Below are 22,516 nucleotides of genomic sequence, written 5' to 3'. Positions count from 1 at the left end.
AAGGCACAATGTACATTTCAATTCCTTTAATTTTAAATATGTTTATATTGTCTATCCTGTAAAATAGTCAGATATCTATTCATATCAATGTACAGAATTCACCTGCTTGCTGCTACTACTGCACATTCACCCAGTGTATATACTATATGTGTATATATATATATATATATATATATATATATAATGTTCTTCCTCTACCCCCCCCCCCCATTTTTGCACATGTCGAGGAGCGTGTCAGGCTACATTTCACTGTGTGTTATACTTGTATAACTATGCATGTTACAAATAAAGAACCTTGAACCTTGAACCTTGAATTTCTGTCAGTCGCGTTCAGTATAACAGTTTCAATCAGGAAATTCAGTAACATTTTCTTAACATTAGTTAACAAGCAACAGCCTCCATAAACTCTAAAAGTAGTGGTTTAAAAAAGCAGACCTAGCCTTGCTTTTTCTTTTTGCCTCCCCTAAACTGATCCATGTATCTGTGTGTGCACAAAATGCAGTTGAGTGAGATCACAACACTGTGTGTGTGGCAGGGATACAAGAAAGCATTCAGTGGTGGTCTAAAGTCACATTCATAATCACATTTATTGCTTGTCCCATTCAGACAGTATCAGTGAACTTTGCTGTTTGACATGGGTTTCTTATTTCATGAAACTCTGCACAGCTGAGCTAAATGTAGCCACCATTTAAGTTACACCTGCTGTGACAACATGTCTGCCATCATAGTAACATCATAGGAAAAGACAGCATCTGCACAAGATCATCTGCACGGGAAACAAGACACCAACAATCAGCAGCAGCAGCAGCAGCAGTAAAAACCAATACAGTCATTGGTAAAAACTCAGTGACATCATAGATCACTACACTGGGTACCTCCGGTTTTATTTTTCATGTATTTTTTTCTCATTTAATCCCATCCCGGAAAAAAACGTTCAAAAATACAAATGATGTCAAGCAAATATTTTATCACCCCCCAAAATTATTGAATTAAACAGGGGGAAAAAACGTATTTTCAGCTATCGAGCTACGTCACTTCCGGTAGTTAGGGGAGAGCAAACTGACAGCTGGTTTGTTTTCATCAACAAGGGGGATTTCAAAGTAGACGTTAAAGGTAGGCAGAATCAGGAGATTGTGAGTTATGCGGTCCTGGCTCGGTGTGTGAGCAGGCTGTCACTGTGCAGGCGATTGTTCAGTGTGTGTTTGTGTCGCTGGCTTCTGTGGTCCATGTCCGGCTCCACCGAGCTGCTGCTGGGGGGGTCACTGCGATGTTGAGCCCGGACTGGACACTGTCTGCTCCCAGGCTGTCAGCGGCACACAGTTCGCGCTCATTGTTCAGCAGCTGTTTCGCTGATTTCTTTAAGTTTGTGCTAGAACGGAAAGGGATGTTGTTGTGTTCTGTACTGGGCTAGCTTTACGCATTGGTGGACAGGCCAAATTCTATTCGAATATCTCTCAATTTTGAAGTGTAAGTGCCTTTTCGGCCTATTTGTAGTGTAATAAGATTAATGTAACACATTTGCCCAATCAATAATCCGCATTCATTACATCGGCTTAAATCCATCTGAAGAAGATAAGATGATACCATATTAAAGAAGCAACTTTTAGTGTTGTTATGTATGTTGTGAGAATTGAAAATTGATTGTAATAAGTCTGGATCGCTGTGAATATTAATGCTTTGTCAAAAGTGTTTACGCCGAATGTTCAATAGCTTCACGTTCAATCACACACAATGGCTTTTTTTTAATGGATGGACAGAGATGGAACCAAGAACTAAAAAAAGACTTTGCTTAGAAATGTGCTGAAACCCGTATTACAAAAATACACTGTAAATCTAAATATTAATATTTATTTAGATCGCAAATATTTAGATTTATGACTTTTACCCCGATTATTTATTGAGTTCAGGAATAAAATGATGATGGTACAAAATAAATGGTGTGGCCTCCAAAGAACAATATTTGCACCCAGAATACAGTAAAGTACAAGTAGAAAGCAGGTTAATGTAGAAAGCAGGTTAATATAGAAATATTTTTTACAAAGTACAAGTACATTAAAACTACTTTATTACATAAGTAAATACTAAGAGAGACCTCAGCTTCTACCACTACTCACATCCAGTGGTACTGGTTGGGAGTGCTTCTGTTCTCCCGTCTCTTTCTCTTTTATTGATACTGCCTGACGAGGCAGAAATTGACCTTTGGCCTTGTTTGCTCTCTATGTGGTGAATGACCTACCAGTCCTTCCTGTTCTGGATAGTCTGAAACAAATCCCACCCCCTGACCAAAGAGGAACCCGCATTTTTTTGCAGTCATCCGTCAGCCCCACCAGCCACTCTGGAGTAAGACCTGCTGATTAAGTCACAGTGCCTGTCCCAAAGGCTGTCATAGTTTCAGTATGGAAATGGAATAATACAGTGGACTGAAAATGAATAAGGCTTTTCTTGGTTTCTTTGACAGGCCATCGGTACAAAAGCAAAAGAAGACGGCGAGCAGCAATCGTGGTCAGATTAAGGCAGACATCGCTTCAGGTAAGACGCTGTCTGTTTTAACAATTCAGGTATGGTTCTGAATTCCTCTAATCAGGTCACTGGTTCAAACACACATCTGCTGTGGTATTTATTTGTCTTAGGTCAGTAAAAACAAACCACACCATTGTAACAAATGTCTTGATTTATTATCTGGACAGTAACAAATTGATTTCATCCTTTACTGCAATTTACTACAGCCCTTTTTTGACAAATAAGATATTGTAACAGTAGCCTTTTATTTTTTTATTTTGTCTAATCCACTACATAATTTATGCTTCCCTTGTGCAGATTCCACAGTGAGGCTCTGCCCTCCAAGCCTTGAGTGCTGAGTGAGATCAAGAAAGCACTTCTTTACTTTTTCTTTTTCTAATTTTAAACGTTCAGCAGAAACAGTCTTTTTTCTAATTTAAAAAAGTTCAGCAGAAATAGTCTGCCTTCTTGTTCCTCTTTTTTGGGCAAATCCAAGGACATTTAAACTGGTCAATGTCTCTGTGCTCTGCTGATAAAGAGAGGAGGAAACCTGCTTGTGTCCTGTCATCTAATTGTCATTTTGTAACTCAAGAAATGTAGATGTTTGTCCGCCTGGATACATTTGTGTCATTAAGGAGATGTGAACAGTTGTGAGCCTGTCATGTTCAACGTGATTATGTTGTGGTTCTAGTAAAATTGAAGATAAATAGCTGAAATGTGATGTGAGGAAGTTTCACTGAGTGGCAGAACTGCTTGTGGAATTTCTCGATAGGATGTTATTGGACTGGTGTTTGTCAGTCAAGAGCAAGAAGACAGCTGAGCTTCTATTGTGTCTGGAGCTTGAATCCATTGCACTCTACTAATAAATCTGTGGCTATAGATATGATATGGTAATTGCTTGGTTAATGATTTGATCACATCTGATATCTGTTAGTTAAAACAATTAGTTGAGAGAAAATTAGCCAACAAACTGTCAAAGTTCTTGTCTAATCTTTAACTGTTGTATTAATTGCTCAGTGACACAAGCAAAAATATTACAGGTAACTCAGCGAAACAAGGAAAAGCTGGTGTTTGGGTCTTTTTTACACAAGCATTTAAAACCTGAAAACTCTGGGCAACCACCTTCAGTTGCAAGGCAATTGCAGAGGTAATCTGGTTAGCAAAAATTTAAAAATGGCAATTGTTCTTTCATTTACATCATGTGACTGTAGGCATTTACTGCTTTTCTGCAGTTACTGGTTTTGTTCCCTGTTGTTAATTAGATTTTTCTTTTCTTTTGTATTTTTGTTCTTTGTGTATGTCTCAGTCTTTTATTGTGTATTTTAGGATTGGGCCATATCATACCGTTCACGGTAATACCGGTATGATGTTAGGGAATGATAAGAAAATGAAATATCATGATAGAATATGGGTAAAACATTCATCCGCGGTGCCGTTGTTTTCATACACACATGGCAGAAAAAGCATGGCAGCGACAGAGAATGAGAAGGGCGAAAGCGGATCATTGAATGAAAGACATGAATCAGAATTGGTTTGTAAAAATTGTGCAACTTCAGTGATGTGGAATTTCTTATTACCGTGTTTTTCGGAAAATACGTCGCTCTTAAAATCCTTTGATTTTCTGAAAAATCGACAGTGCCCCTTATAATCCAGCACACCTTATTTATGAATTCTGGTGTCTTCATCTGCTAATTTAATCTCCCTCCTGTTTCTAACTGCTCCTCCATGTTCTGGCTCTGTGTGTTTGGTTTATTCTGGCTGTGTCTTTTGCAACTCGGATGGCTTTGCTGGTTTTCTTGCCACCTAAGTGCAGCGCACTAAGTTCAAATATAAGCTCCTTGAATATAACTGAATACCTTCAGTCTGGTGTTGTCAGCTATTGAATTAATCTCTGGCTCTCTTCCCCATCATGTCTTTTATCCTGCCATCCTTCTCTCTCCCCAGCTAGTCGCAGCAGATGGCCGCCCCTCCCTGAGCCTGGTTCTGCCAGAGGTTTCTTCCTGTTAAAAGGGAATTTTTCCTTCCCACTGTCGCCAAAGTGCTTGCTCATAGGGGGTCATATGATTGTTGGGTTTTTCTCTGTATGTATTAGTGAAGGGTCTTCCTTACAATAGAAAGGACCTTGAGGCGACTGTTGTTGTGATTTGGCGCTGTGTTTTGATTGAATTGAATTGTGCATTTCTCACAGTGATTGCTTTGCTGCATAGGTAGTTTGTATAAATGTAATATTTAAAAAAGGGTTTTCAGATGTCTGAGTGTGTATGAGTGAATTACCATATTACCACCAATTTAATTTGTACTTTTTCTTCAGTTTATGTGGATTTTTATGGTAACATTACCCAAGATCTGTTTTAGGTTTTCATTTCAGTAGAGATAACGCTGTGGCTGCAGTGTACATTGTTACATTACATTATTATGAATCTAGGCAGCTGCATCTTTTGATTTCTGTTAGTTATGATAGCTTGTTCAGGTTATTAAAGCTTCTTCACACTATTACTAAGCTTTAAGTCCAGCTTCCAGTCACCTTCTAAAAATCCATGGAATTTATTGTATAAGCCAGTCTGGACCAGAGCTGCAATAATTATCTAGTTAATAGATTTATTTATTTATTTTTTGATGAGTAATAAATTTTTTTATGACACCAAAGTAAAAGATTTTCTGATTTCAGCTCCTGGAATATCAGAATTTTGCCTCATTTTTGTGTGCCTGTAAATTCAGCACCAAAACAAGAACACTTCACTATGTTACTTTGTGCATGTGTAACCGGTGTGATTCTGCGTTGTGTCTGATAAAAAAGGTAAAAGAAAGAAAGACCTCCAAGTAAATAATTTGCCCACTCCAGCTCCTCTCCCACAGGGGAATTGTAGAAAAAGGGCTGGCATTTATTTTTACATTAAACATAAAATATGCATTTACACGTAACATATTTGACATAAAACAACAACATGAAATCCGACATACCTGATAAAAAAGGTAAAAGAAAGAAAGACCTCCCAAGTAAATAATTTGCCCACTCCAGCTCCTAGACCAAATACAAACAGTGGGGAAGAGGGTTAGCTCAACCCACCACAACTCCCAAGCTAGCAAGGAGTATATATTCTTGCTAGCATTTATGGCGCCTAAAACACATTTATGATACACACATACTACACTCTTATAACATCTTACAAAAACAGGCTTAATAATGACAATAATTGAACTAACATCGCAATCATAAACATCAGGGTGGCTAAATATGAATTATGTGTGTTTTAAGGTGTTGGAAAGAAATGACACCCACCTCTCCCACAGGGGAATTGTAGAAAAAGGGGAGAGGCAAAAGGGGTACACTGTATTTATAGTATTGCACCAAAGAAGAAGAAGAAAAGAATGAGGAGGGGCTCTAATGAATACAACTACAGGCTTGGAGGTCCTAAAAGTCAGGTATAAAAGGAGCAGTTTGGGGGTTTAGAACACATTTTGTGTAATTATAACAATGTGATTTATGACCCTGTTACACATGTTTCATGTTTTATAGGTCAAATGATGTAGTGGTTATTCAGAAATACTTGTATATGAATCAGTGAATAAAAATAAGTGTGTGTTGTAGCAATGGCTGGTTAAAATATGCATATGCTTGCAGCTAATCGCTGGGAGTGTTTGCTTTGTTTGTGGGGCAGCTGAAGGGGAGGCTGCGCACCAGGAAGGAGCTATGGAGCCACCAGAGGATAACGATGGCCGTACCTTTGTGGAGGTGATCAGTGAAAAGTATAGCCCAGAGAACTTCCCATACCGCAGAGGGCCTGGTATGGGGGTGGTAGTAGTGTCCACTGGAGGTCCTCAAGGTTCCCCTATGAAAGGTGAGCCAAGGAGAACTATTGGGCAACTGAAAAGGCTAACGGGTCCCTTTGTCACATTTTAGCACTTCCAAGCGATAACGAGCACTTTATTCAGTGTCATCACCACGACAGTGAACTCATAGACCTAGTATTAAAAATGCTGTCATCTCGTTTCCTTTATGTTTTCATGTTAATTTAGCTAGAAACTCTGATAACTCCTTCAGAAGAATTTTGGCGGTCTGAGCTACAAACTATATATAAAAGATAGATGCAGGCAAAGTGACTCCACATTTAAGCTGGAAGTTACCATTTTTGGATGAGAAGAGGTAGTGAGGTTATCTGCTTATATTAGCAAGTTTGATTAGCAAGTTGCGACTATAAACTGTACATGCACTACACACAGGCAGAGAGCTGCTAATTAGTGCTAAGTATCAGATTAGCGTCCAGGCGATTAGGGAAAGTAACAGTGAAATACTAGAATTTCACTTATTAATACTCATGCAAAAGTTTTACTTGTGTTTTTGTTGTGCATTTGAATCTGACAGTGTGTTGGGATTGAATTGCTCTTGGAGCTAGCATCGGTTAAACATTAACTATAATTTTATGCACTTTGGGTTAGCTGCATTTTCTAGCCCTGTAGATTGGCTTTTGATCTGAAGTGTGGGATCTCGGGAAATCCAAATGTCTGACTCAGGCCTTTTGAATATTTCTTAACTGTGGACTTTCCTGGGATCCTGAAATTGAATTTCTGTGGTAACTGGGTTATTCTTAGAACTTCTCCGTTTACACACCAGCTAAAGCAAGAAATCCAAAGGATTTTTCTGTTTACAGAAGGATTCTCTGGAAGATTTTCACTTTTTCCCGGAGAATGACTGATATTTGATGATTTTCATAGAAACAATAATAATTCAGCATATGAAGTGAAATAAGGGTAATGATTCACTAATAAACAAAGAAATGTCAGTGAGTATAATAAACTTTGGGATTGTGGCACTCACTACCACAGCGAGGCATTTTTCACTGTACAAAATATTCAAGCACCTAACTAGACATCTAGTTTTAAAATAATAATGTAACATGAATAAATCTAGCCAAAGTCCTTCTTGAAGCAAGCCTTCACATTCAGCAACCACAAGGCACTTTGTTTGGACCTTTATTTTGAAACTCTGTAAAATACGAAAAATGTCAGTGGTTACAGGACATAAAAACTGCACGTATATAGTCACCAGAGCTGATAAAAGCTGCTTATAAAGTTTGTTGGTTTTGAAAATCTTTATCTAAGAATGGGGTTTTTTTTCCCTCTCGAAGGTAAACTGTGTGTGATTGAACTCGACCCACAACTGAAAGGACATGATCCAAGGATACAACACAATACTTAGCGGTTATTTTGGGAAATGTTTAAAATTTCACGTTCTTTTGTTTGGAGCATCAGCATACACTTTTCTGTTTGATTAATTCTTAATAATTCAATCCTTCCTCTTAGACCGTCTGAACCTGCCCAGTGTGCTGGTTTTGAATAGCTGTGGGATCAGCAAGTCAGGAGACCAGGCTGAGATTGCTGCCTTCTGTGCTCATGTCATGGAGCTGGACCTGTCTCACAACAAGCTGCAGGATTGGCATGAGGTGCAGTCCCTGGGTTTCTGACAGTAACATTTTTTTGTTTTAGGAAATCACTTTTCTCTTTTAAGGCTTTAACCTGTGGTGATACTGTTGACGACAGCACCAAGTGTATTTAAGAAAGATGCTACTGTCCTTTTTCAGATTAGTAAAATTGTTTCTAACATCCCCAACCTGGAGTTCCTCAACCTGAGCTCAAACCCGCTGGCAGGAATGACCCTTGAGCCACGGTGGGCTGAAGCCTTCTCCAGCGTGCGGCGCCTTGTCCTCAACAACACTCAGGTGTCCTGGGACACTGTGCTGCTGCTCACTCGAGAAATACCAGAGTAAGAAGAACAGCTACCCTAAGCTGGGTGTAACTCCAAGCACACACAGCATTGCTTTATTTCACTTCATCTCACTATGACTAGCACAACACCTTCCTTATCCATAACTAACACTGATAAATCACTGAATGCATTTGACGATGGCAGCTTAACCAAATGATAACAAACATATTTTCTTACTTACTCCATGAGCCGTGCTTCCATGTTTTAGTTTATTTCAAGATAGAAGAAAGTACCGCCTTACTGCTTCCATAGGAATTAAGAGGGTAAGTATGCTATGTGCTGTTAATCAAATATATATATATTAATTGATCATCAGCAAGTGTGAGCACCTCAATAAAAGAACTAAAAGACATAAAAGAAAAAACTAATTAAATTTTTTTCTCATCTTTGCCTCCAAATAGTGTACTAGATAACCAATGCATAACTATTTATTTATTTTCTTTGTGTAGGAATGTAAAAGGTGATAATGGAAGAATAGAAAATTTCCAGGTACAATGAATACATAGTTTTGTGCATATGATAAACAACATTTGAAGTGCAGTATTGAATTAATTTGTCTAGATGAGGAACGATGTGCAGAATCTCAGATGGACAGAATTCAACACAGGGCGAGCTGTTCATTCACACTGTTGGCCAGTTTTTCAAAAAGGGAACTGAAAACTGTAACAACTGAAATATAAAGCCTGGGAAAACACTGGGGTGAGCTGACCAGACACTCTGGAGAGGGTTAATGAGAGGACAGTAAAATCTATATAAACAGAAGGAGAATTGGGGGTTTGGAGACAGCTGTGGACAACGAGGCTGAAAGGACATGATGAGACAGAAGGGAAGACAAAGGAAGAGAAACTAAAAGTAAGGTACAAGGAGCAACTAACTATTAAAACAAAGTAGGAAGTGAGATAGCTACATGGGGAAAACACAGACATGAACTTGAAATATGGGAGACTTGAGCCAAGAGGAACACCGAGAGAGAACTAAACTCTGAAGCAACCAGGGTCTAGGAACAAAACTAAATATGCTGATGAAAAATAAATGAAGCACATAATTAAGATGAAAGGAACCAGAATTCAAAAACTCAAACACTAGCTCAAACAACCCAGGACCATGACTAGTAGACAACATGGTACATCATAGACAGTATACAATCAAAAGACACTTTATTAGGTACACCCTGATAGTTCTGGATTACAGCCATGTTTGCTCTCACCTTCATGGTTTGAATTCAGCACGGACTGAGATTCATTGGCTGCACAGGGAATCTCCCATTCCACCACATTCCAAAGGTGCTTTCTTAGATTAAGATTTGGTAACTGTAGAGGCGGTATGAGTACAGTAAACTTACTTTCATATTCTAGAAACCAGTTTGAGATGATGTGAGCTTTGTGACATTGAATGTTATCCTCCTGGAGTCAGCCATCAGAAGCCATCAATATCCAAATGCTGCAGCAGAAATCAAGGCTCTTCAGAGCAGGCAATGTTTTCCCAATTTTGTGTTGTCTAATTTTGGTGAACCTGTGCAAATTGCAGCCTTCTGCTTCAAGAGATGCTCTTCTGTATACCTTGGTTGTAATAAGTGACTATTATTTCACAGAGAACTGCAGCTCTTTGGATATTTTCTCTCAGACCATTCTTTGAGATAGTTGTGCAGGAAAATCCCATTAGATCACCAGTTTCTGAAATACTCAGACTAGCTCATGTGGTATTTATTGAGAACCATGACACAATCAAAGTGAATCGTCACCGTACCGACCATGTCTACATGCCTAACTGCACTGAGTTGCTGCAATATGATTGGCTGATTAGAATATTGTCCTAACAAGGAGTTGAACAGGTGTACCTAATGAAGTGGCCCGTGAATATATATTGCACACTATAGTACAACATACGATAGAACACAACATACTATAGTACAGTATAATCAATTCCACTGTAGTGTAGTTTAGCACAGTATAGACAACTATATGCCATGTAGTAATCTGTGAAATTCTGGAGTAGAGCAGGGCTTTATGTAGGTCTTTATTGAAAAGGTTGTGACTGAATGCTCTCTCCTTGTTGTTGTGCAGGCTGGAGGAGTTGTTTCTGTGCCATAATGAGTACAGCAGTGTGAGTTCCTCCAGCGTGGCCTGCTCCACCCTGCGCCTTCTTCACATCACCGACAACTGCCTCAAGGACTGGGCCGAGGTCCGCAAGTTTGGCTCCATGTTCCCCTGTCTGGACACTCTGGTTATGGCAAACAACAACTTGTCCTCCATCCAGGACAGCAAGGATATCCTGCAAAGGCTCTTCCCCAAACTACGCAGCATCAACCTGCACAACTCAGGTAAGTGCATTTCATTCCCAGCTTGTTCTGTGTGTTAGTTTTAGACATGAGACTATTTATACTTGGTGAGTGGTTAGCTATGATAGGGTCATTTCAGAAGGGAATGCTGAAATGTTCCTGTTCATAGCTTAGTGTGCAGCAGTCAGTTGGGTAACAACTGATAAAATTAGCATGAGTAAAGATAGCACTGAATCCTACAGGCTTTGTAGTTTATTAAAACAGATTTATCCATGTGTCAGCTTTTATCTCAGGAATTGTTTCTATTTGGAGATTATCAGTCCTGAGTCTATTTTTAGAGTTCTTTTCAGAGGAAAAAAAACCCAAAAACAAAGACATGCTTATATTGACTGCAGTCCATCCATTAGTTATATCTCCTACGCCTGAGGCAAGGAACAAGCCATTATGGGTCATATTTATCCCTTAATTCTTAAAATGTAGCATTCAAAAAGTCCAGCTTCCATTATTTAGGGTGTTTTAGAAGTGGCTTGAAAGAAGAAATGACAAGGCAGCAAGGATTGTCAGGATTTTAAGCAGCAGGTTTTTCATCAGCAAAACCAAAACTTCCTTTGTGTCATAGTACAACCGTAGCTTGCCTCCACCAGTGTGTGAATGCGAGAGTGAATGAATAGTGGTATTGTAAAGCGCTTTGGGTGCCTTGAAAAGCGCTATATAAATCCAATCCATTATTATTATTATTATTATAAAAAGGCTCATGAGGTTTTGTTGTTGTTGTTTTTTTATGGAGAGAAAAAGGAGGGATCAACAATATGAATTCAGATGCAAGTTAGCTTATATGTTATATAAACATTTTTGTACACACAATATTTTACATATTTAAATAATATCAATACTTGGCAGTAAATCAGAAATTAAAAACTGATAGAAGGCAATTAAATATTTCATGGTATGTTCTTACTCCTGAGTCACCTCAAAAACTCCGGAGTTTTTAAGGTGAGCTGTCAGTTCACTTCTACCTCATCTGTCAATATGACAGGTGCCTACATCTGTTTTACGCTATCAGTCAAAGGTTTGGATGCATCTTCTCGGAAAGAAAAGCGTCTGGACTCTATGTTGAAGGCAACTTGTCTCTCGGAAGAGCCACCTCAACGGGACAAGACTCAGCTATTCATCTGCATCCAAAGGACAAAGGTCACTCTTTCAAGCATGCCAATGTTCCTATCTTGGACAGAGAAGAGAGATGGTTTGAAAGAGGAGTGAAAGAAGCTATGTCCACTGTGAATGACCATCTTTGAACAGAGGAAGTGGATTTTGACACCAATTGTCCAGTTTTGAGATCCCTTTCCAGACGCCTTAACACCCACTCACATCTGGCACCTTGTGACCTCAGTAAATCACATGATAGGATGGGCTAGCTTTCACAATGGGTTCACCGGAAACCTTGGCTGATTATGACCCACACCTGTTTTTGCACCTTGGCTCGTGTGATTAAGTATCAGGATCAATAGGGGTTCTGTGATTCTTTTGGGGATACTCCCATAGGGCTTAAAATCTGGGACTCTCCACCAATTGCTCTTTGAACTCATTCCATAAATACATGCTGTCTCTCTTCCACAGCATGTCTTTATCCTGTTTTCCTTCTCTCGCCCCAACCGGTCACAGCAGATGGCCCCACCCCTCCCTGAGCCTGGTTCTGCCAGAGGTTTCTTCCTCTTAAAAGAGAGTTTTTCCTTCCCACTGTCGCCAAAGTGCTTGCTCATAGGGGGGGTCATATGATTGTTGGGTTTTTCTCTGTATCTATTACTGTAGGATCCACTGTACAATATAAAGCACCTTGAGGCAACTCTTGTTGTGATTTGGCGCTATATAAATAAAATTGAACTGAATTAGAACTGAAGAAGCTTCTCGGATGAGAGGTGAAACGTCTTCAAGAAACCTAAAGAGGTCCAGACGCTTTTCTTTCCAAGCTTCTTAGACTATGATGACCTGGATGACTGAGAACCTTCACAGACATGCGACCATCACTCTCCGTCTTGGTCAAATAGCTGTTACACAGCTTGAAGGTGTGTTTGGGGTCGTTGTCCTGTTGAAAAATAAATGATGGTCCAACTAAATGCAAACCGGATGGGATGGCATGTCATTGCTGGATGCCGTGGTAGCCATGGGGGTTCAGTGTGCCTTCAATTTTGAATAAATCCCCAACAGTGTCACAAGCAAAATATCCCCACACCATTACATCTCTACCTCATCACATGCTTCAGGGTGGGACATGCATGTAGAGACCATCCATTCACCTTATCTGCGTCACACAAAGGCATGGCAGGTGGAACCAAAGATCTCAAATTTAGACGCATCAGACCAAATCACTGATTTATACTGGTCTAATGTTCACTCCTTTTGTTTCTTGGCCCAAACAAATCTCTTCTGCTCATTGATTTTCCTAAGTAGTGCTTTCTTAGCAGCTATTTGACCATAAAAGCCAGATTCGCACAGTCTCCTCTGAACAGTTAATGTAGAGATGTGTCTGCTACTGGAACTGTGTGGCATTTTCTAGGCTCTAATCCAGAGGTGGGCAATTCCAAGCCTCGAGGGCCGGTGTCCTGCAGGTTTTAGATATCACCCTAGGTCAACACACCTGAATCACATGATGACTTCATTACCAAGCCTCTGGAAAACTTCAAGACATGTTGAGGAGGTAATTTAGCCATTTATATCAGCTGTGTTGGATCAAGGACCCATCTAAAACCTGCACTGGCCCTTGAGGCCTGGAGTTGCCCACCCCTGCTCTAATCTGAGGTACTGTTAGCTTGTAATTTCTGCACAGCACAACTGATAGTCCCATCCACATTAAGAAGGCAAGAAATTCTACAAATGAACCCTGACAAGGCACACTGGTGAAGTGAAAACCATTTCAGGTTACTACATCACGAAGCGCACTGAGAGATGGCCAAGGGTTTCATAGGGTTTGTGGCTTCCACAAACTGGTCCCCTGTGTATTTTTAATGGATTACTTCTACGTTCATGACACACAGGTACTATATAACATTATGGAAAATAATGGAAATAAAATGGAAATTCTCATATATGTGCTAAGGTAATTAGCATTGTTAGCTAGACCACATGAGAGTACCAAGAATCAACACGTATATATTTCCCATGCTCTAGGAGAAATCTAGTTTAGCATTATTAATTTGTGCACTGTCACTATTCTAATCAGACTCCATTAACTTTTTTTCCTGTTTTATCTACAGAAACTTAACAAGCCCCCCTCCTCCTACTAGTGCCACTGCTGCTGCACACCAGCAGTGGCAGCATATATAGTACTTTTTTATTGTTTGTTTATTCTAAATTTTATTTAGATAGCACTGGTTCACAATCACAGTCACCTAAAGGTGATTTTAATTGTAAGCTAAAAACCCAGCAATGAGAGAAAACCCCTGCACTAATTCAATTTCCTATGAGCAAGCACTTGGTGACAGTGGAGAGGAAAAATTCCCTTTTAACAGGAATAGATCTCTGGCAGAACCAGGGTAAAAAAAAATGAAGGCCATGGAGAAGATCATAAAACCCCTGATGGACCCACTTCAGTTTGCTTACCGTGCACGCAGAAGCATCGATGATGCAAAAGTCTTCATCTTGGACTCCATCCACAAACATCTGGAGCTCCCTGACTCCTCCGCCAGACTTCTGTTTGCTGATTTTTCATCAGCGTTCAACACTCTGTAGCCTCATATCCTGGCCACTAAACTTTCCTCCCGATTTCACCTGGATGATCAGCTAATCCTGTGGATATTGGACTTTTTGACCAACAGGACTCAGAAAGTTCGGGTCGACAGCTCTTTTTCTGGTCTCCGTTCCACCTCCACTGGCTCCCCCCAGGGCTGTGTGCTCTCCCCCTTGCTCTTCATCATCTACACCGATGACTGCAGATCCACACAGCCCAACTGTCACCTGGTGAAATATGCTGATGACACAGTTCTCCTGTCACTGCTGTCAGGCCCCTCACAACACCACGGACCCGCTCTTCAGGATTTTGTAGAGTGGTGTGACAGCTCCAAACTTTAACTGAACGTGAGCAAAACCAAAGAGATGGTGGTGACCTTCTCCAGTAGGCAGAGGGATCTGGCTGCTTCAGTCACCACCACCATCCATGGGAAGCCAGTGGAGGTAGTTGAGGAGTACAAATACTTGGGAACCATCTTTGACAACCTCCTGAAATTCTCTGCTAACACAGAGGAGATTCTCAGGAGGTGTCACCAACGGCTATACCTCCTTAGGAAACAGCTCCTTTGGAGTCAGCACACCCATCATGATGACTTTTTAACTATGTATTCCTGAAAAGCATCATGACCGTCTCCATTACCTGCTGGTTCCACTCCCTCAGCCTTCAGAACAGGAGCAGACTGCAGGACACTGCATGAGCGTGCTCAAAAATTATTGGCCTGCCTGTCAGAACTCTTGCACAGGTTTTCAGCCAACAGGTCCTTAGACAGGCAGCCAAAATTATTAATGACCCCTCTCGTATTCTTCTTCGGGTAAAAAGAAGAGGAAAAAAAGGAGAGCATAGATGAACATGCACAGAGTTCTTCCTTATCAAAACCTGACAACTAGATTTCCTGCAATACATGACCTCTGAAGGTTCAGCTGCAGATATAGCTGTTCTAGTATCAGCTAATGTAGAACACTCCTTTGTAATTGACATCATGCAGAGTTAAGGGTAGGAAAAACTGTCAGGCACAAAAGCTTAGGCTACAGCAGTCTGAGCTTGAGCGTCTGGCTCAAAGGATCTATTTGTTTATGCTCTGATCACACCATTTAAAACTGTGACCAGGTTAAATATGCATATCCATCATTGTAATAGTAGATATATAAATGGGGAAATGCACAATAGGACCATTTTAAAACTAACATGAAGTATCATGTTTAAATATAGTGATATAATGTTATATGTATATTGTGTAATATGATGGAGGATTATTTGTGTGATATTATATTGCATCTGTTATATTATACTGTATATATAATGTCTTGTAAGTAAGGTAGGCTCAGGTTGTCTGTCTTAAGTGGACATGAGTAGCTACTACAGAGCCAGACTGTAGAGGTCTGGTGAGCTGGCTTAATTTTAACGTTACATCCCCGATCCCAACTCAGTTGACTCCACTTGATGGCATTTATCACACAGCTTCCTCAATAAATAAAAATCGTGCACAGTGTCCAACTTTCATCACATATGCAGTTTCACACCCCTTTTGGTGTGCAAGCTTGAAACATGACATCTATGTGTGTTTGTGTTTGTGTGTGTGCTGGTGCGCGCACGTGCACTGTCAGGTCTAAACCAGTGGGAAGATATAGAGAAGCTGAACTTCTTCCCCAGGCTGGAGGAGGTGCGCCTGCAGGGCATTCCCTTACTGCAGGCCTACACCAATGCAGAGCGACGCAGCCTCATGATAGCGCAGTAAGTCTGTGACATTAGAGAGAAATGACATCCTTCACAGCAAGTAGAGGACATTGATGAGAACTTGAATAATCCACAGATCTGAGCTGTACTCTGACCTGCAGAAGGTCAATAAACAGATACCTGCACAATATGTCATATCTCCTCTTCAGGCTTCCCTCAGTATCACTGCTAAATGGCAGTGCTGTGAGTGACAGTGAGAGAGAGGACGCAGAGAGGTTCTTCATCCGTTACTACTTAGACTACCCTGAAGAGGAGCTGCCTTATAGGTACACCCACACCCTTGTTTACACTGTATGAGCAGTGGTATGAGTGTTGGTTTATGTGTGTTACAGTAAGTGCTGTTAAAACAGACGACACACCCTGCTCTCCTCCTCAGATACCATTCCCTCGTAAACAAGTATGGCAAGCTTGAACCACTTGCTGAGATTGACCTCCGACCTCGCTGCCGTGCCCAGGTGGAGGTTCACTGTGAGGAAAAAATAGAACAGGTCAGTGTGGCATTTAATAATCTGCTGTTCTGGAGAATCCTCGAATGAAAAATACCTTTTGGAAATTATAAAATGTAACCGTTGCTTTCTTTTCCTTCTCTACTACTCATACCACTGTGAATCACTTTAGTAAATGACTTGTGCCTTTGTACTTTGCCCTTAGTGCCTGAGCACTTGACATTTAGAAGTAGATGAAATCTCTTAACACAGAGTTTGCAAAACTCGGTGTTAAAAACTAGTACTATAAAACAATTTTAATAGTTCAATCAGCACCAGTTTAACATTTTAAAATACCTTTGCTGTGAAGGACCCTGGAGATGATTTATTTTGCTTGGGTATACTTTATCAATGATGTAATCAGTGCACATGTTTGTTCAAGCCCACAAAAACTCAAAACGACAAAACCTTTAAAAAATAGTTTTACATTTATTTGCAAATCCTAAATTTTCAAAAGATTGCACATATATTAGACACAATCGTAGTGAAATTTATATAAAAATATGCATTTTTGTCCCAAACACTGACATTTCAGTCACAGTTTACAGGTGCTTGAATCAGTATTTTTATATTACCAATAAACCCCACAGCTGCATGTAATGTAGAGGGAGTTGCTGATAGTGGCAACCCCACAGCTTATTATATACTTATACTTATATATTTCAGGTCTGCAAAGCATTTTAGTGCAATTTGTTTTAGTTTATTTTGCTTCATGTCACAAATCTCTTTGGGTTGTGTCAGGATGAGCATCTGGCATAAAAATTTGGCAAATCAAATATGTGGAGCTAGCCACTTGTGAATAAGGCAGCAGTCAAAAGTAGATTTTAGTTACTTTTATTAAAACAAAAAAATGAAAGAGTTAGTCTATGCGCAGATTGTCAAAGCATTGTGTTCATGCTGATTAATATAATACTATCTGTGTTCTGGTTCGTAACCAGTGTTAGGGAGTAACGGAATACATGTACTGCTGTTACGTATTTAAAATGCAAAATATGAGTAACTGTATTCCGTTACAGTTACCGTTTAAAAGGGTGGTATTCAGAATACAGTTACTTTGTTGAAATAAATGGATTACACGGCGGTCTTTTCCTGTTTCATATATTAGGCTATGCTCCCTCTTTTTTCCTAAACAAAGCCAGCATTAAGAGGCTCTAATGCCTGTGTGTCAGTCTCGTGGCCCATGTCACTACTATTTGCGGCCCGCAAAATGACATGGAGAAATATTTTTTAAAAATTATTCACAAAAATTATTTAATTAGAAGGCAATAGGCAGAGTGTTACAGGCATAGCCCTAAAGAATGTAGCCTAATGGGCAGTGTAGTCCATGCTGCAGGGAGAATGGACTGCCATACCTGTTATGTGTCTGTGAGTCTGAGGGAGGGAGAAAAAGTACAAGTTGTCACCCACCAGAAATGGGAGATGGAAGAATATAAATATAATAATAACCACTGCAGCCAAAAAGACTGCCTGGCAAGCCCAGTTGTAAGTAAGCTTGACTGTACGCTGTGTTCGTGTTTTCCTCCGAAACAATAAGTTCCATTGGATCAGCCTTTGAACACATCTCTCTGTCTCTCGCTAGCAAAGTTGACCCAGACAACAAAAACTTTTTTTCAACTACAAGCCAGAGGTCCCTTTACTACGGTTCGGAGCCGTTTTATATATGCACGGAATAGTTTTCTATACGAGATTGCTGCAAAAAGCGCAGCCTTACCTAATGTCCACCCTACTGTTTTTCATTTTATATTAAGATTTAAAAATCTAGTTGGTATTGGTATGAAGAGTATCCTTCAGTAAAAGTAATAAATCACACAGCAATTCATGTAGTTGTAAAAAGCATGATAATATATTAAGTAATCCGAAGTATTCAGAATACGTTACACTCGTTGATTAACATAACAGAATACGTTACAAAATACATTTTGGGGCATGTATTCTGTAATCTGTAGTGGAATATATTTTAAAAGTAACCTTCCCGACACTGTTCGTAACAGCGTGAACTGCAGTTTCTTGAGTTCATGACCTGGGTTGTGTTGGTTCACTTTAACAGTATAGCTGTCAACCTACAGACGGCTCCTAACTTTAACCTGCTGTGCTCTTGCTGTTACTCTGAAAGTCGCAAACGTAGAAATTGTTTGTCTTTGTGCCAGCTGAGCATCCGTTTGGACCAGACAGTGGCTGAGCTGAAAAAGCAGCTCACGACAGTGGTCCAGCTGTCTACCAACAGCATGAGGCTCTACTACATCGACAAGGGCAGTGCCTTCGGTCCAGAGGAAATGAAGTACAACACGCGAGCTCTCCACTCCTACAGCATCCAAGATGGTGACGAAATACTGGTGGTGCCCAAAACCAAGTGAACAGCTGATGACCTGCTGGCTGACAAGAGTGAATTGAAAAATTTTTTTTTTTCTGATTGGTTAACTGATACAGCAAAATAATTGGAAAATAGAACAGTAGCAGTGGCCCACTGAGAGAGGGCATACACAGAAATTATGAAAGCAATATGAGCACCATCAAGGAGACTAGACTAGTAGACTACAGATGGCTGCTGAGTGCCTCTGAAATATAAGTGAGCACTGGGAATGCAGCGGATCCTGTCTTTATTTAATTGAGCTTTCTCTGAGGGGGAACCACTGGAGCGAGTGCACAAACGTGTCACACTTGAGAACGGGCTGAGAAGAGCACCTCGCAGTCAGCTCGCAGTTTCAGCGGAGGGGAGGGCCGCTGCTGGACCAGCAAAGCTTCACTGCAGCTCTGTCTCTTAGCGCACGGCATGTACTATAGCACCTGCGTAGGCAAGTCTCCAAAATCACTCGCTTTCCCACTTGTCGCAAAAGTTACACTGATTGGTAGTCAGGCAGTACCACCAAGTGGAAAAGAACTGCTCTCATCTGCACTTTTACCTGAGGCACAACACGAGGAAGAGCAGAGGAAGGCTCGCACCAAAAGCACTGTAAACTGAAGGACTGGTGATTAAGCTCCATTTTGTTGTCAGGTGGGGTTTTTTGTGCCTTGTTTAATGTGGCAAATTTCTTAAGTTAGGTTGTTGAATCGCATTCACTATAGACTTTTGACATTCAGTCAAAAGGCCATAGTGACGTGAATGTCACTGTGTGAAACTAATGTAATAAGCAGATTTGGCACTTCTATACTGGATGATGATTAGCTCTGTTTAACATCCCTACAGTGAAGCTCAAACATCCACATGAAGCAACACGAGGCAAAACAGAGAGAAAAGATAAAGCACACCACCTAGCAACAAAATGGCTTCAGGAGCAACAGTGCACACTCTCTGCCAGTCCATGTTTTCCTTTGTCAGAGATTAAGAACTGATGCTACTGCGTTTCCTATCATTGATAGTGCTCTGTGCACTCTCACGGCTGCCCACACAGAGCAGCTGTTGCTGTGTCATGTTATATGTGCTGCCTTCTACAAGCTTCACTGTATTTTTGGTTGGATGTGTGTTCTGCCAGTGCAGGAAGAAATGACACACACACAGACCAGAGTACACAAAAGACATAAGGTAAGAGTCATCAGGACATCATAGCATCTGCATTTGAGATATTATTGATTACATTCAGGCCACGGTGCAACGTTGCTTCAGCAGGCCCCCTTTTGTGTAGGCCTACATGATGATATTAGTTTGAAATTATAATTTTGCATTTAGGACACAGCATTCAATGTTGTCACTGCTCCATGCTTTTTTTTCACCCAAAGAATGACTTTTATGTAACTTTAAATGCATAATCAGGATAATTTATTTACAGTTTATTTGGATTTTTAAGAATATATAATCAGCAACCATTGTTTAACAGATGCTGATCTCACTTGAAGGCATTTAAGTGCACCCACTGGGTATTTATACCAGTGTTTAAAATGACTGTTTGGCCGATAGCTGACTTCTTCTTTTGATATGTAGTCTAATCAATTTATTTTGTATATAACCAGTTAGCAACAATACCTGCTTTAAGAAGCTTTATGTTATGAAGTAAAGACCCAACTGTATTAGAGGGAAAACCTCAGTGATCTCATAATCCTCTGTGAGCAAGCACTTGGCAGTGGGTAGGAAGGAAAAGACATCTGGCAGAAGCAAATCACAGAGAGGCAGCTACCTACCGTGCCAGGTTAAGGGTGAGGGGAGGAAGATATTTATTTCCACATCTGTCTGGAAAACAAAGAAATCTTAATAAAAAAACAAACAAACACAAAACAACCTCCTTGATACACTATTTTTGAACAGTTAGCCAACACAAGTATGAAGTACACAATGTGTAAGTATTGGCCACTAACATCAGCAAATGCCCGTATATCAGTCAGAAGGGCTCATACTGATATTAAGCCAATAGTTCTACTTTGAAGTGAACGCTATACAGTGAAATACTGATATATTCCAATGTTAGTGCTTCATCTGCCAAAATATAGTGTATTCTACATTATAGTCCATTCTGCACAGATATAATTTCACCAAAGATAGCTCATGATGCTGGTAGTATTATAGTAATGTGGAATATATATACAGTTATATTGATTTTAATATGCAGCATTCATCTTGTATTAGAAGAGTGTAGATGTGAGATGTTTGGTGCCATTGATTTTTCCTATAGCAAGCAACCTAGCAGAGTGCTGGATTCCTGACAGTGTTACTGCTATATTTACAGCCACAAAATGAAATATTCACAGTTAGTGGCTGTTTGGGAATGAATGTCTGTAGCGCCGGCTCATCCACTGCTTATAGAAGACTCATCTCAATGCGCTTTGATCTTTTTTTTTTTTTACCCTGTCTATAACAAATATGTAAACCCTTCTTTTCCCTTCCAACTATAAGTTCATTTTGTAATACCACTGGTATACTTGAATAAGGCACCCCCTCCCCTGCCCATTTTATTATCACACTAGTGCTGAATAAATGTTAGTGTAGCATGAACCACAGCCATAGAAACCAGCACACACCAAGACACCAAGTCTGGCCTGGAATATCGAGCTCGACTGTGCTGATCAGTGTGTGACTATTTGAAAGTGTGTCATATATAATTGTTGCAGGGTTGGTGACGTAATGGTAAGCATGTGATTTATGTATTGAATTTACGTGTTTTTGAAGAAAGTATCACTTTGCTTGCTCAGATTGAAGGAATACTGCACTTAAAGGAATTTTGTATTATATTAAAGGGGACCTATTATGTTTTTTTTTTCTTCATTGCTGTCACACACACACATAGATACAGTGGGGCAAAAAAGTATTTAGTCAGCCACCAGTTGTGCAAGTTCCCCCACTTAAAATGATGACAGAGGTCAGTAATTTGCACCAGAGGTACACTTCAACTGTGAGAGACAGAATGTGAAAAAAAAATCCATGAATTCACATGGTAGGATTTGTAAAGAATCAGGGTGGAAAATAAGTATTTGGTCACCTCAAACAAGGAAAATCTCTGGCTCTCACAGACCTGTAACGTCTTCTGTAAGACGCTTTTCTGTCCCCCACTCGTTACCTGTATGAATGGCACCTGTTTGAACTCATCATCTGTATAAAAGACACCTGTCCACAGCCTCAAACAGTCAGACTCCAAACTCCGCCATGGCCAAGACCAAAGAGCTTTCGAAGGACACCAGGAAAAGTATTGTAGACCTGCACCAGACTGGGAAGAGTGAATCTACAATAGGCAAGCAGCTTGGTGTGAAAAAATCAACTGTGGGAGCAATCATCAGAAAATGGAAGACATACAAGACCACTGATAATCTCCCTCGATCTGGGGCTCCACGCAAGATCTCATCCCGTGGGGTCAAAATGATCATGAGAACGGTGAGCAAAGATCCCAGAACTACACGGAGGGACCTGGTGAATGACCTGCAGAGAGCTGGGACCAAAGTAACAAAGGTCACCATCAGTAACACACTACAACAGCAGGGAATCAAATCCCGCAGTGCCAGACGTGTTCCGCTGCTGAAGCCAGTGCATGTCCAGGCCCGTCTGAAGTTTGCCAGAGAGCACATGGATGATACAGCAGAGGATTGGGAGAATGTCATGTGGTCAGATGAAA

At 40.3% G+C, this 22,516-nt stretch overlaps 1 protein-coding gene and 1 long non-coding RNA gene across 6 annotated transcripts; one reads left to right on the top strand and one right to left on the bottom strand.

Annotated features, from left to right (window-relative positions):
- The first annotated feature begins 1,043 nt into the window (after positions 1–1,043).
- tbcela (tubulin folding cofactor E-like a) lies at positions 1,044–21,776 on the top strand. 5 transcript variants are annotated; one of them, XM_082502134.1, is made up of 11 exons: positions 1,048–1,113; positions 2,240–2,340; positions 2,459–2,529; positions 6,159–6,338; positions 7,801–7,940; positions 8,079–8,260; positions 10,327–10,583; positions 15,870–15,996; positions 16,149–16,265; positions 16,376–16,487; positions 18,632–21,776. In XM_082502134.1, the coding sequence occupies exons 4-11, from the start codon at positions 6,191–6,193 to the stop codon at positions 18,836–18,838; spliced, it is 1,290 nt and encodes a 429-aa protein (XP_082358260.1). In that variant the 5' UTR covers positions 1,048–1,113; positions 2,240–2,340; positions 2,459–2,529; positions 6,159–6,190; the 3' UTR covers positions 18,839–21,776. The 5 variants fall into 5 exon arrangements, with proteins under 5 accessions (XP_082358264.1, XP_082358260.1, XP_082358263.1 ...); XM_082502137.1 differs by having other exon boundaries at positions 6,122–6,338; XM_082502136.1 differs by lacking the exon at positions 1,048–1,113 and adding an exon at positions 1,138–1,467.
- Positions 5,325–6,102, bottom strand: LOC309687302. The gene is made up of 2 exons (XR_014270713.1): positions 5,780–6,102; positions 5,325–5,521 (listed from the first exon to the last, which is right to left on the bottom strand). It is a non-coding gene; the product is annotated as an uncharacterized lncRNA (long non-coding RNA).
- Positions 21,777–22,516: the final 740 nt, after the last annotated feature.

The sequence above is a fragment of the Aulonocara stuartgranti genome (genome assembly GCF_965226115.1).
Source record: "Aulonocara stuartgranti genome assembly, chromosome: 14".
In the NCBI taxonomy this organism is placed as follows: Eukaryota; Metazoa; Chordata; class Actinopteri; order Cichliformes; family Cichlidae; genus Aulonocara; species Aulonocara stuartgranti.
Note: the sequence above shows the minus strand (reverse complement) of the source record. Positions and strands in the feature narration are given on the sequence as shown.

Bases quoted from the DNA above. Each gene is read 5' to 3' on its own strand.
- tbcela (XM_082502138.1), top strand. From the start codon at position 6,191: ATGGAGCCACCAGAGGATAACGATGGCCGTACCTTTGTGGAGGTGATC. The intron at 8,261-10,326 runs GTAAGAAGAACA...GTTGTTGTGCAG, and splicing joins CTCACTCGAGAAATACCAGA to GCTGGAGGAGTTGTTTCTGT. The intron at 16,266-16,375 runs GTACACCCACAC...TCTCCTCCTCAG, and splicing joins GAAGAGGAGCTGCCTTATAG to ATACCATTCCCTCGTAAACA.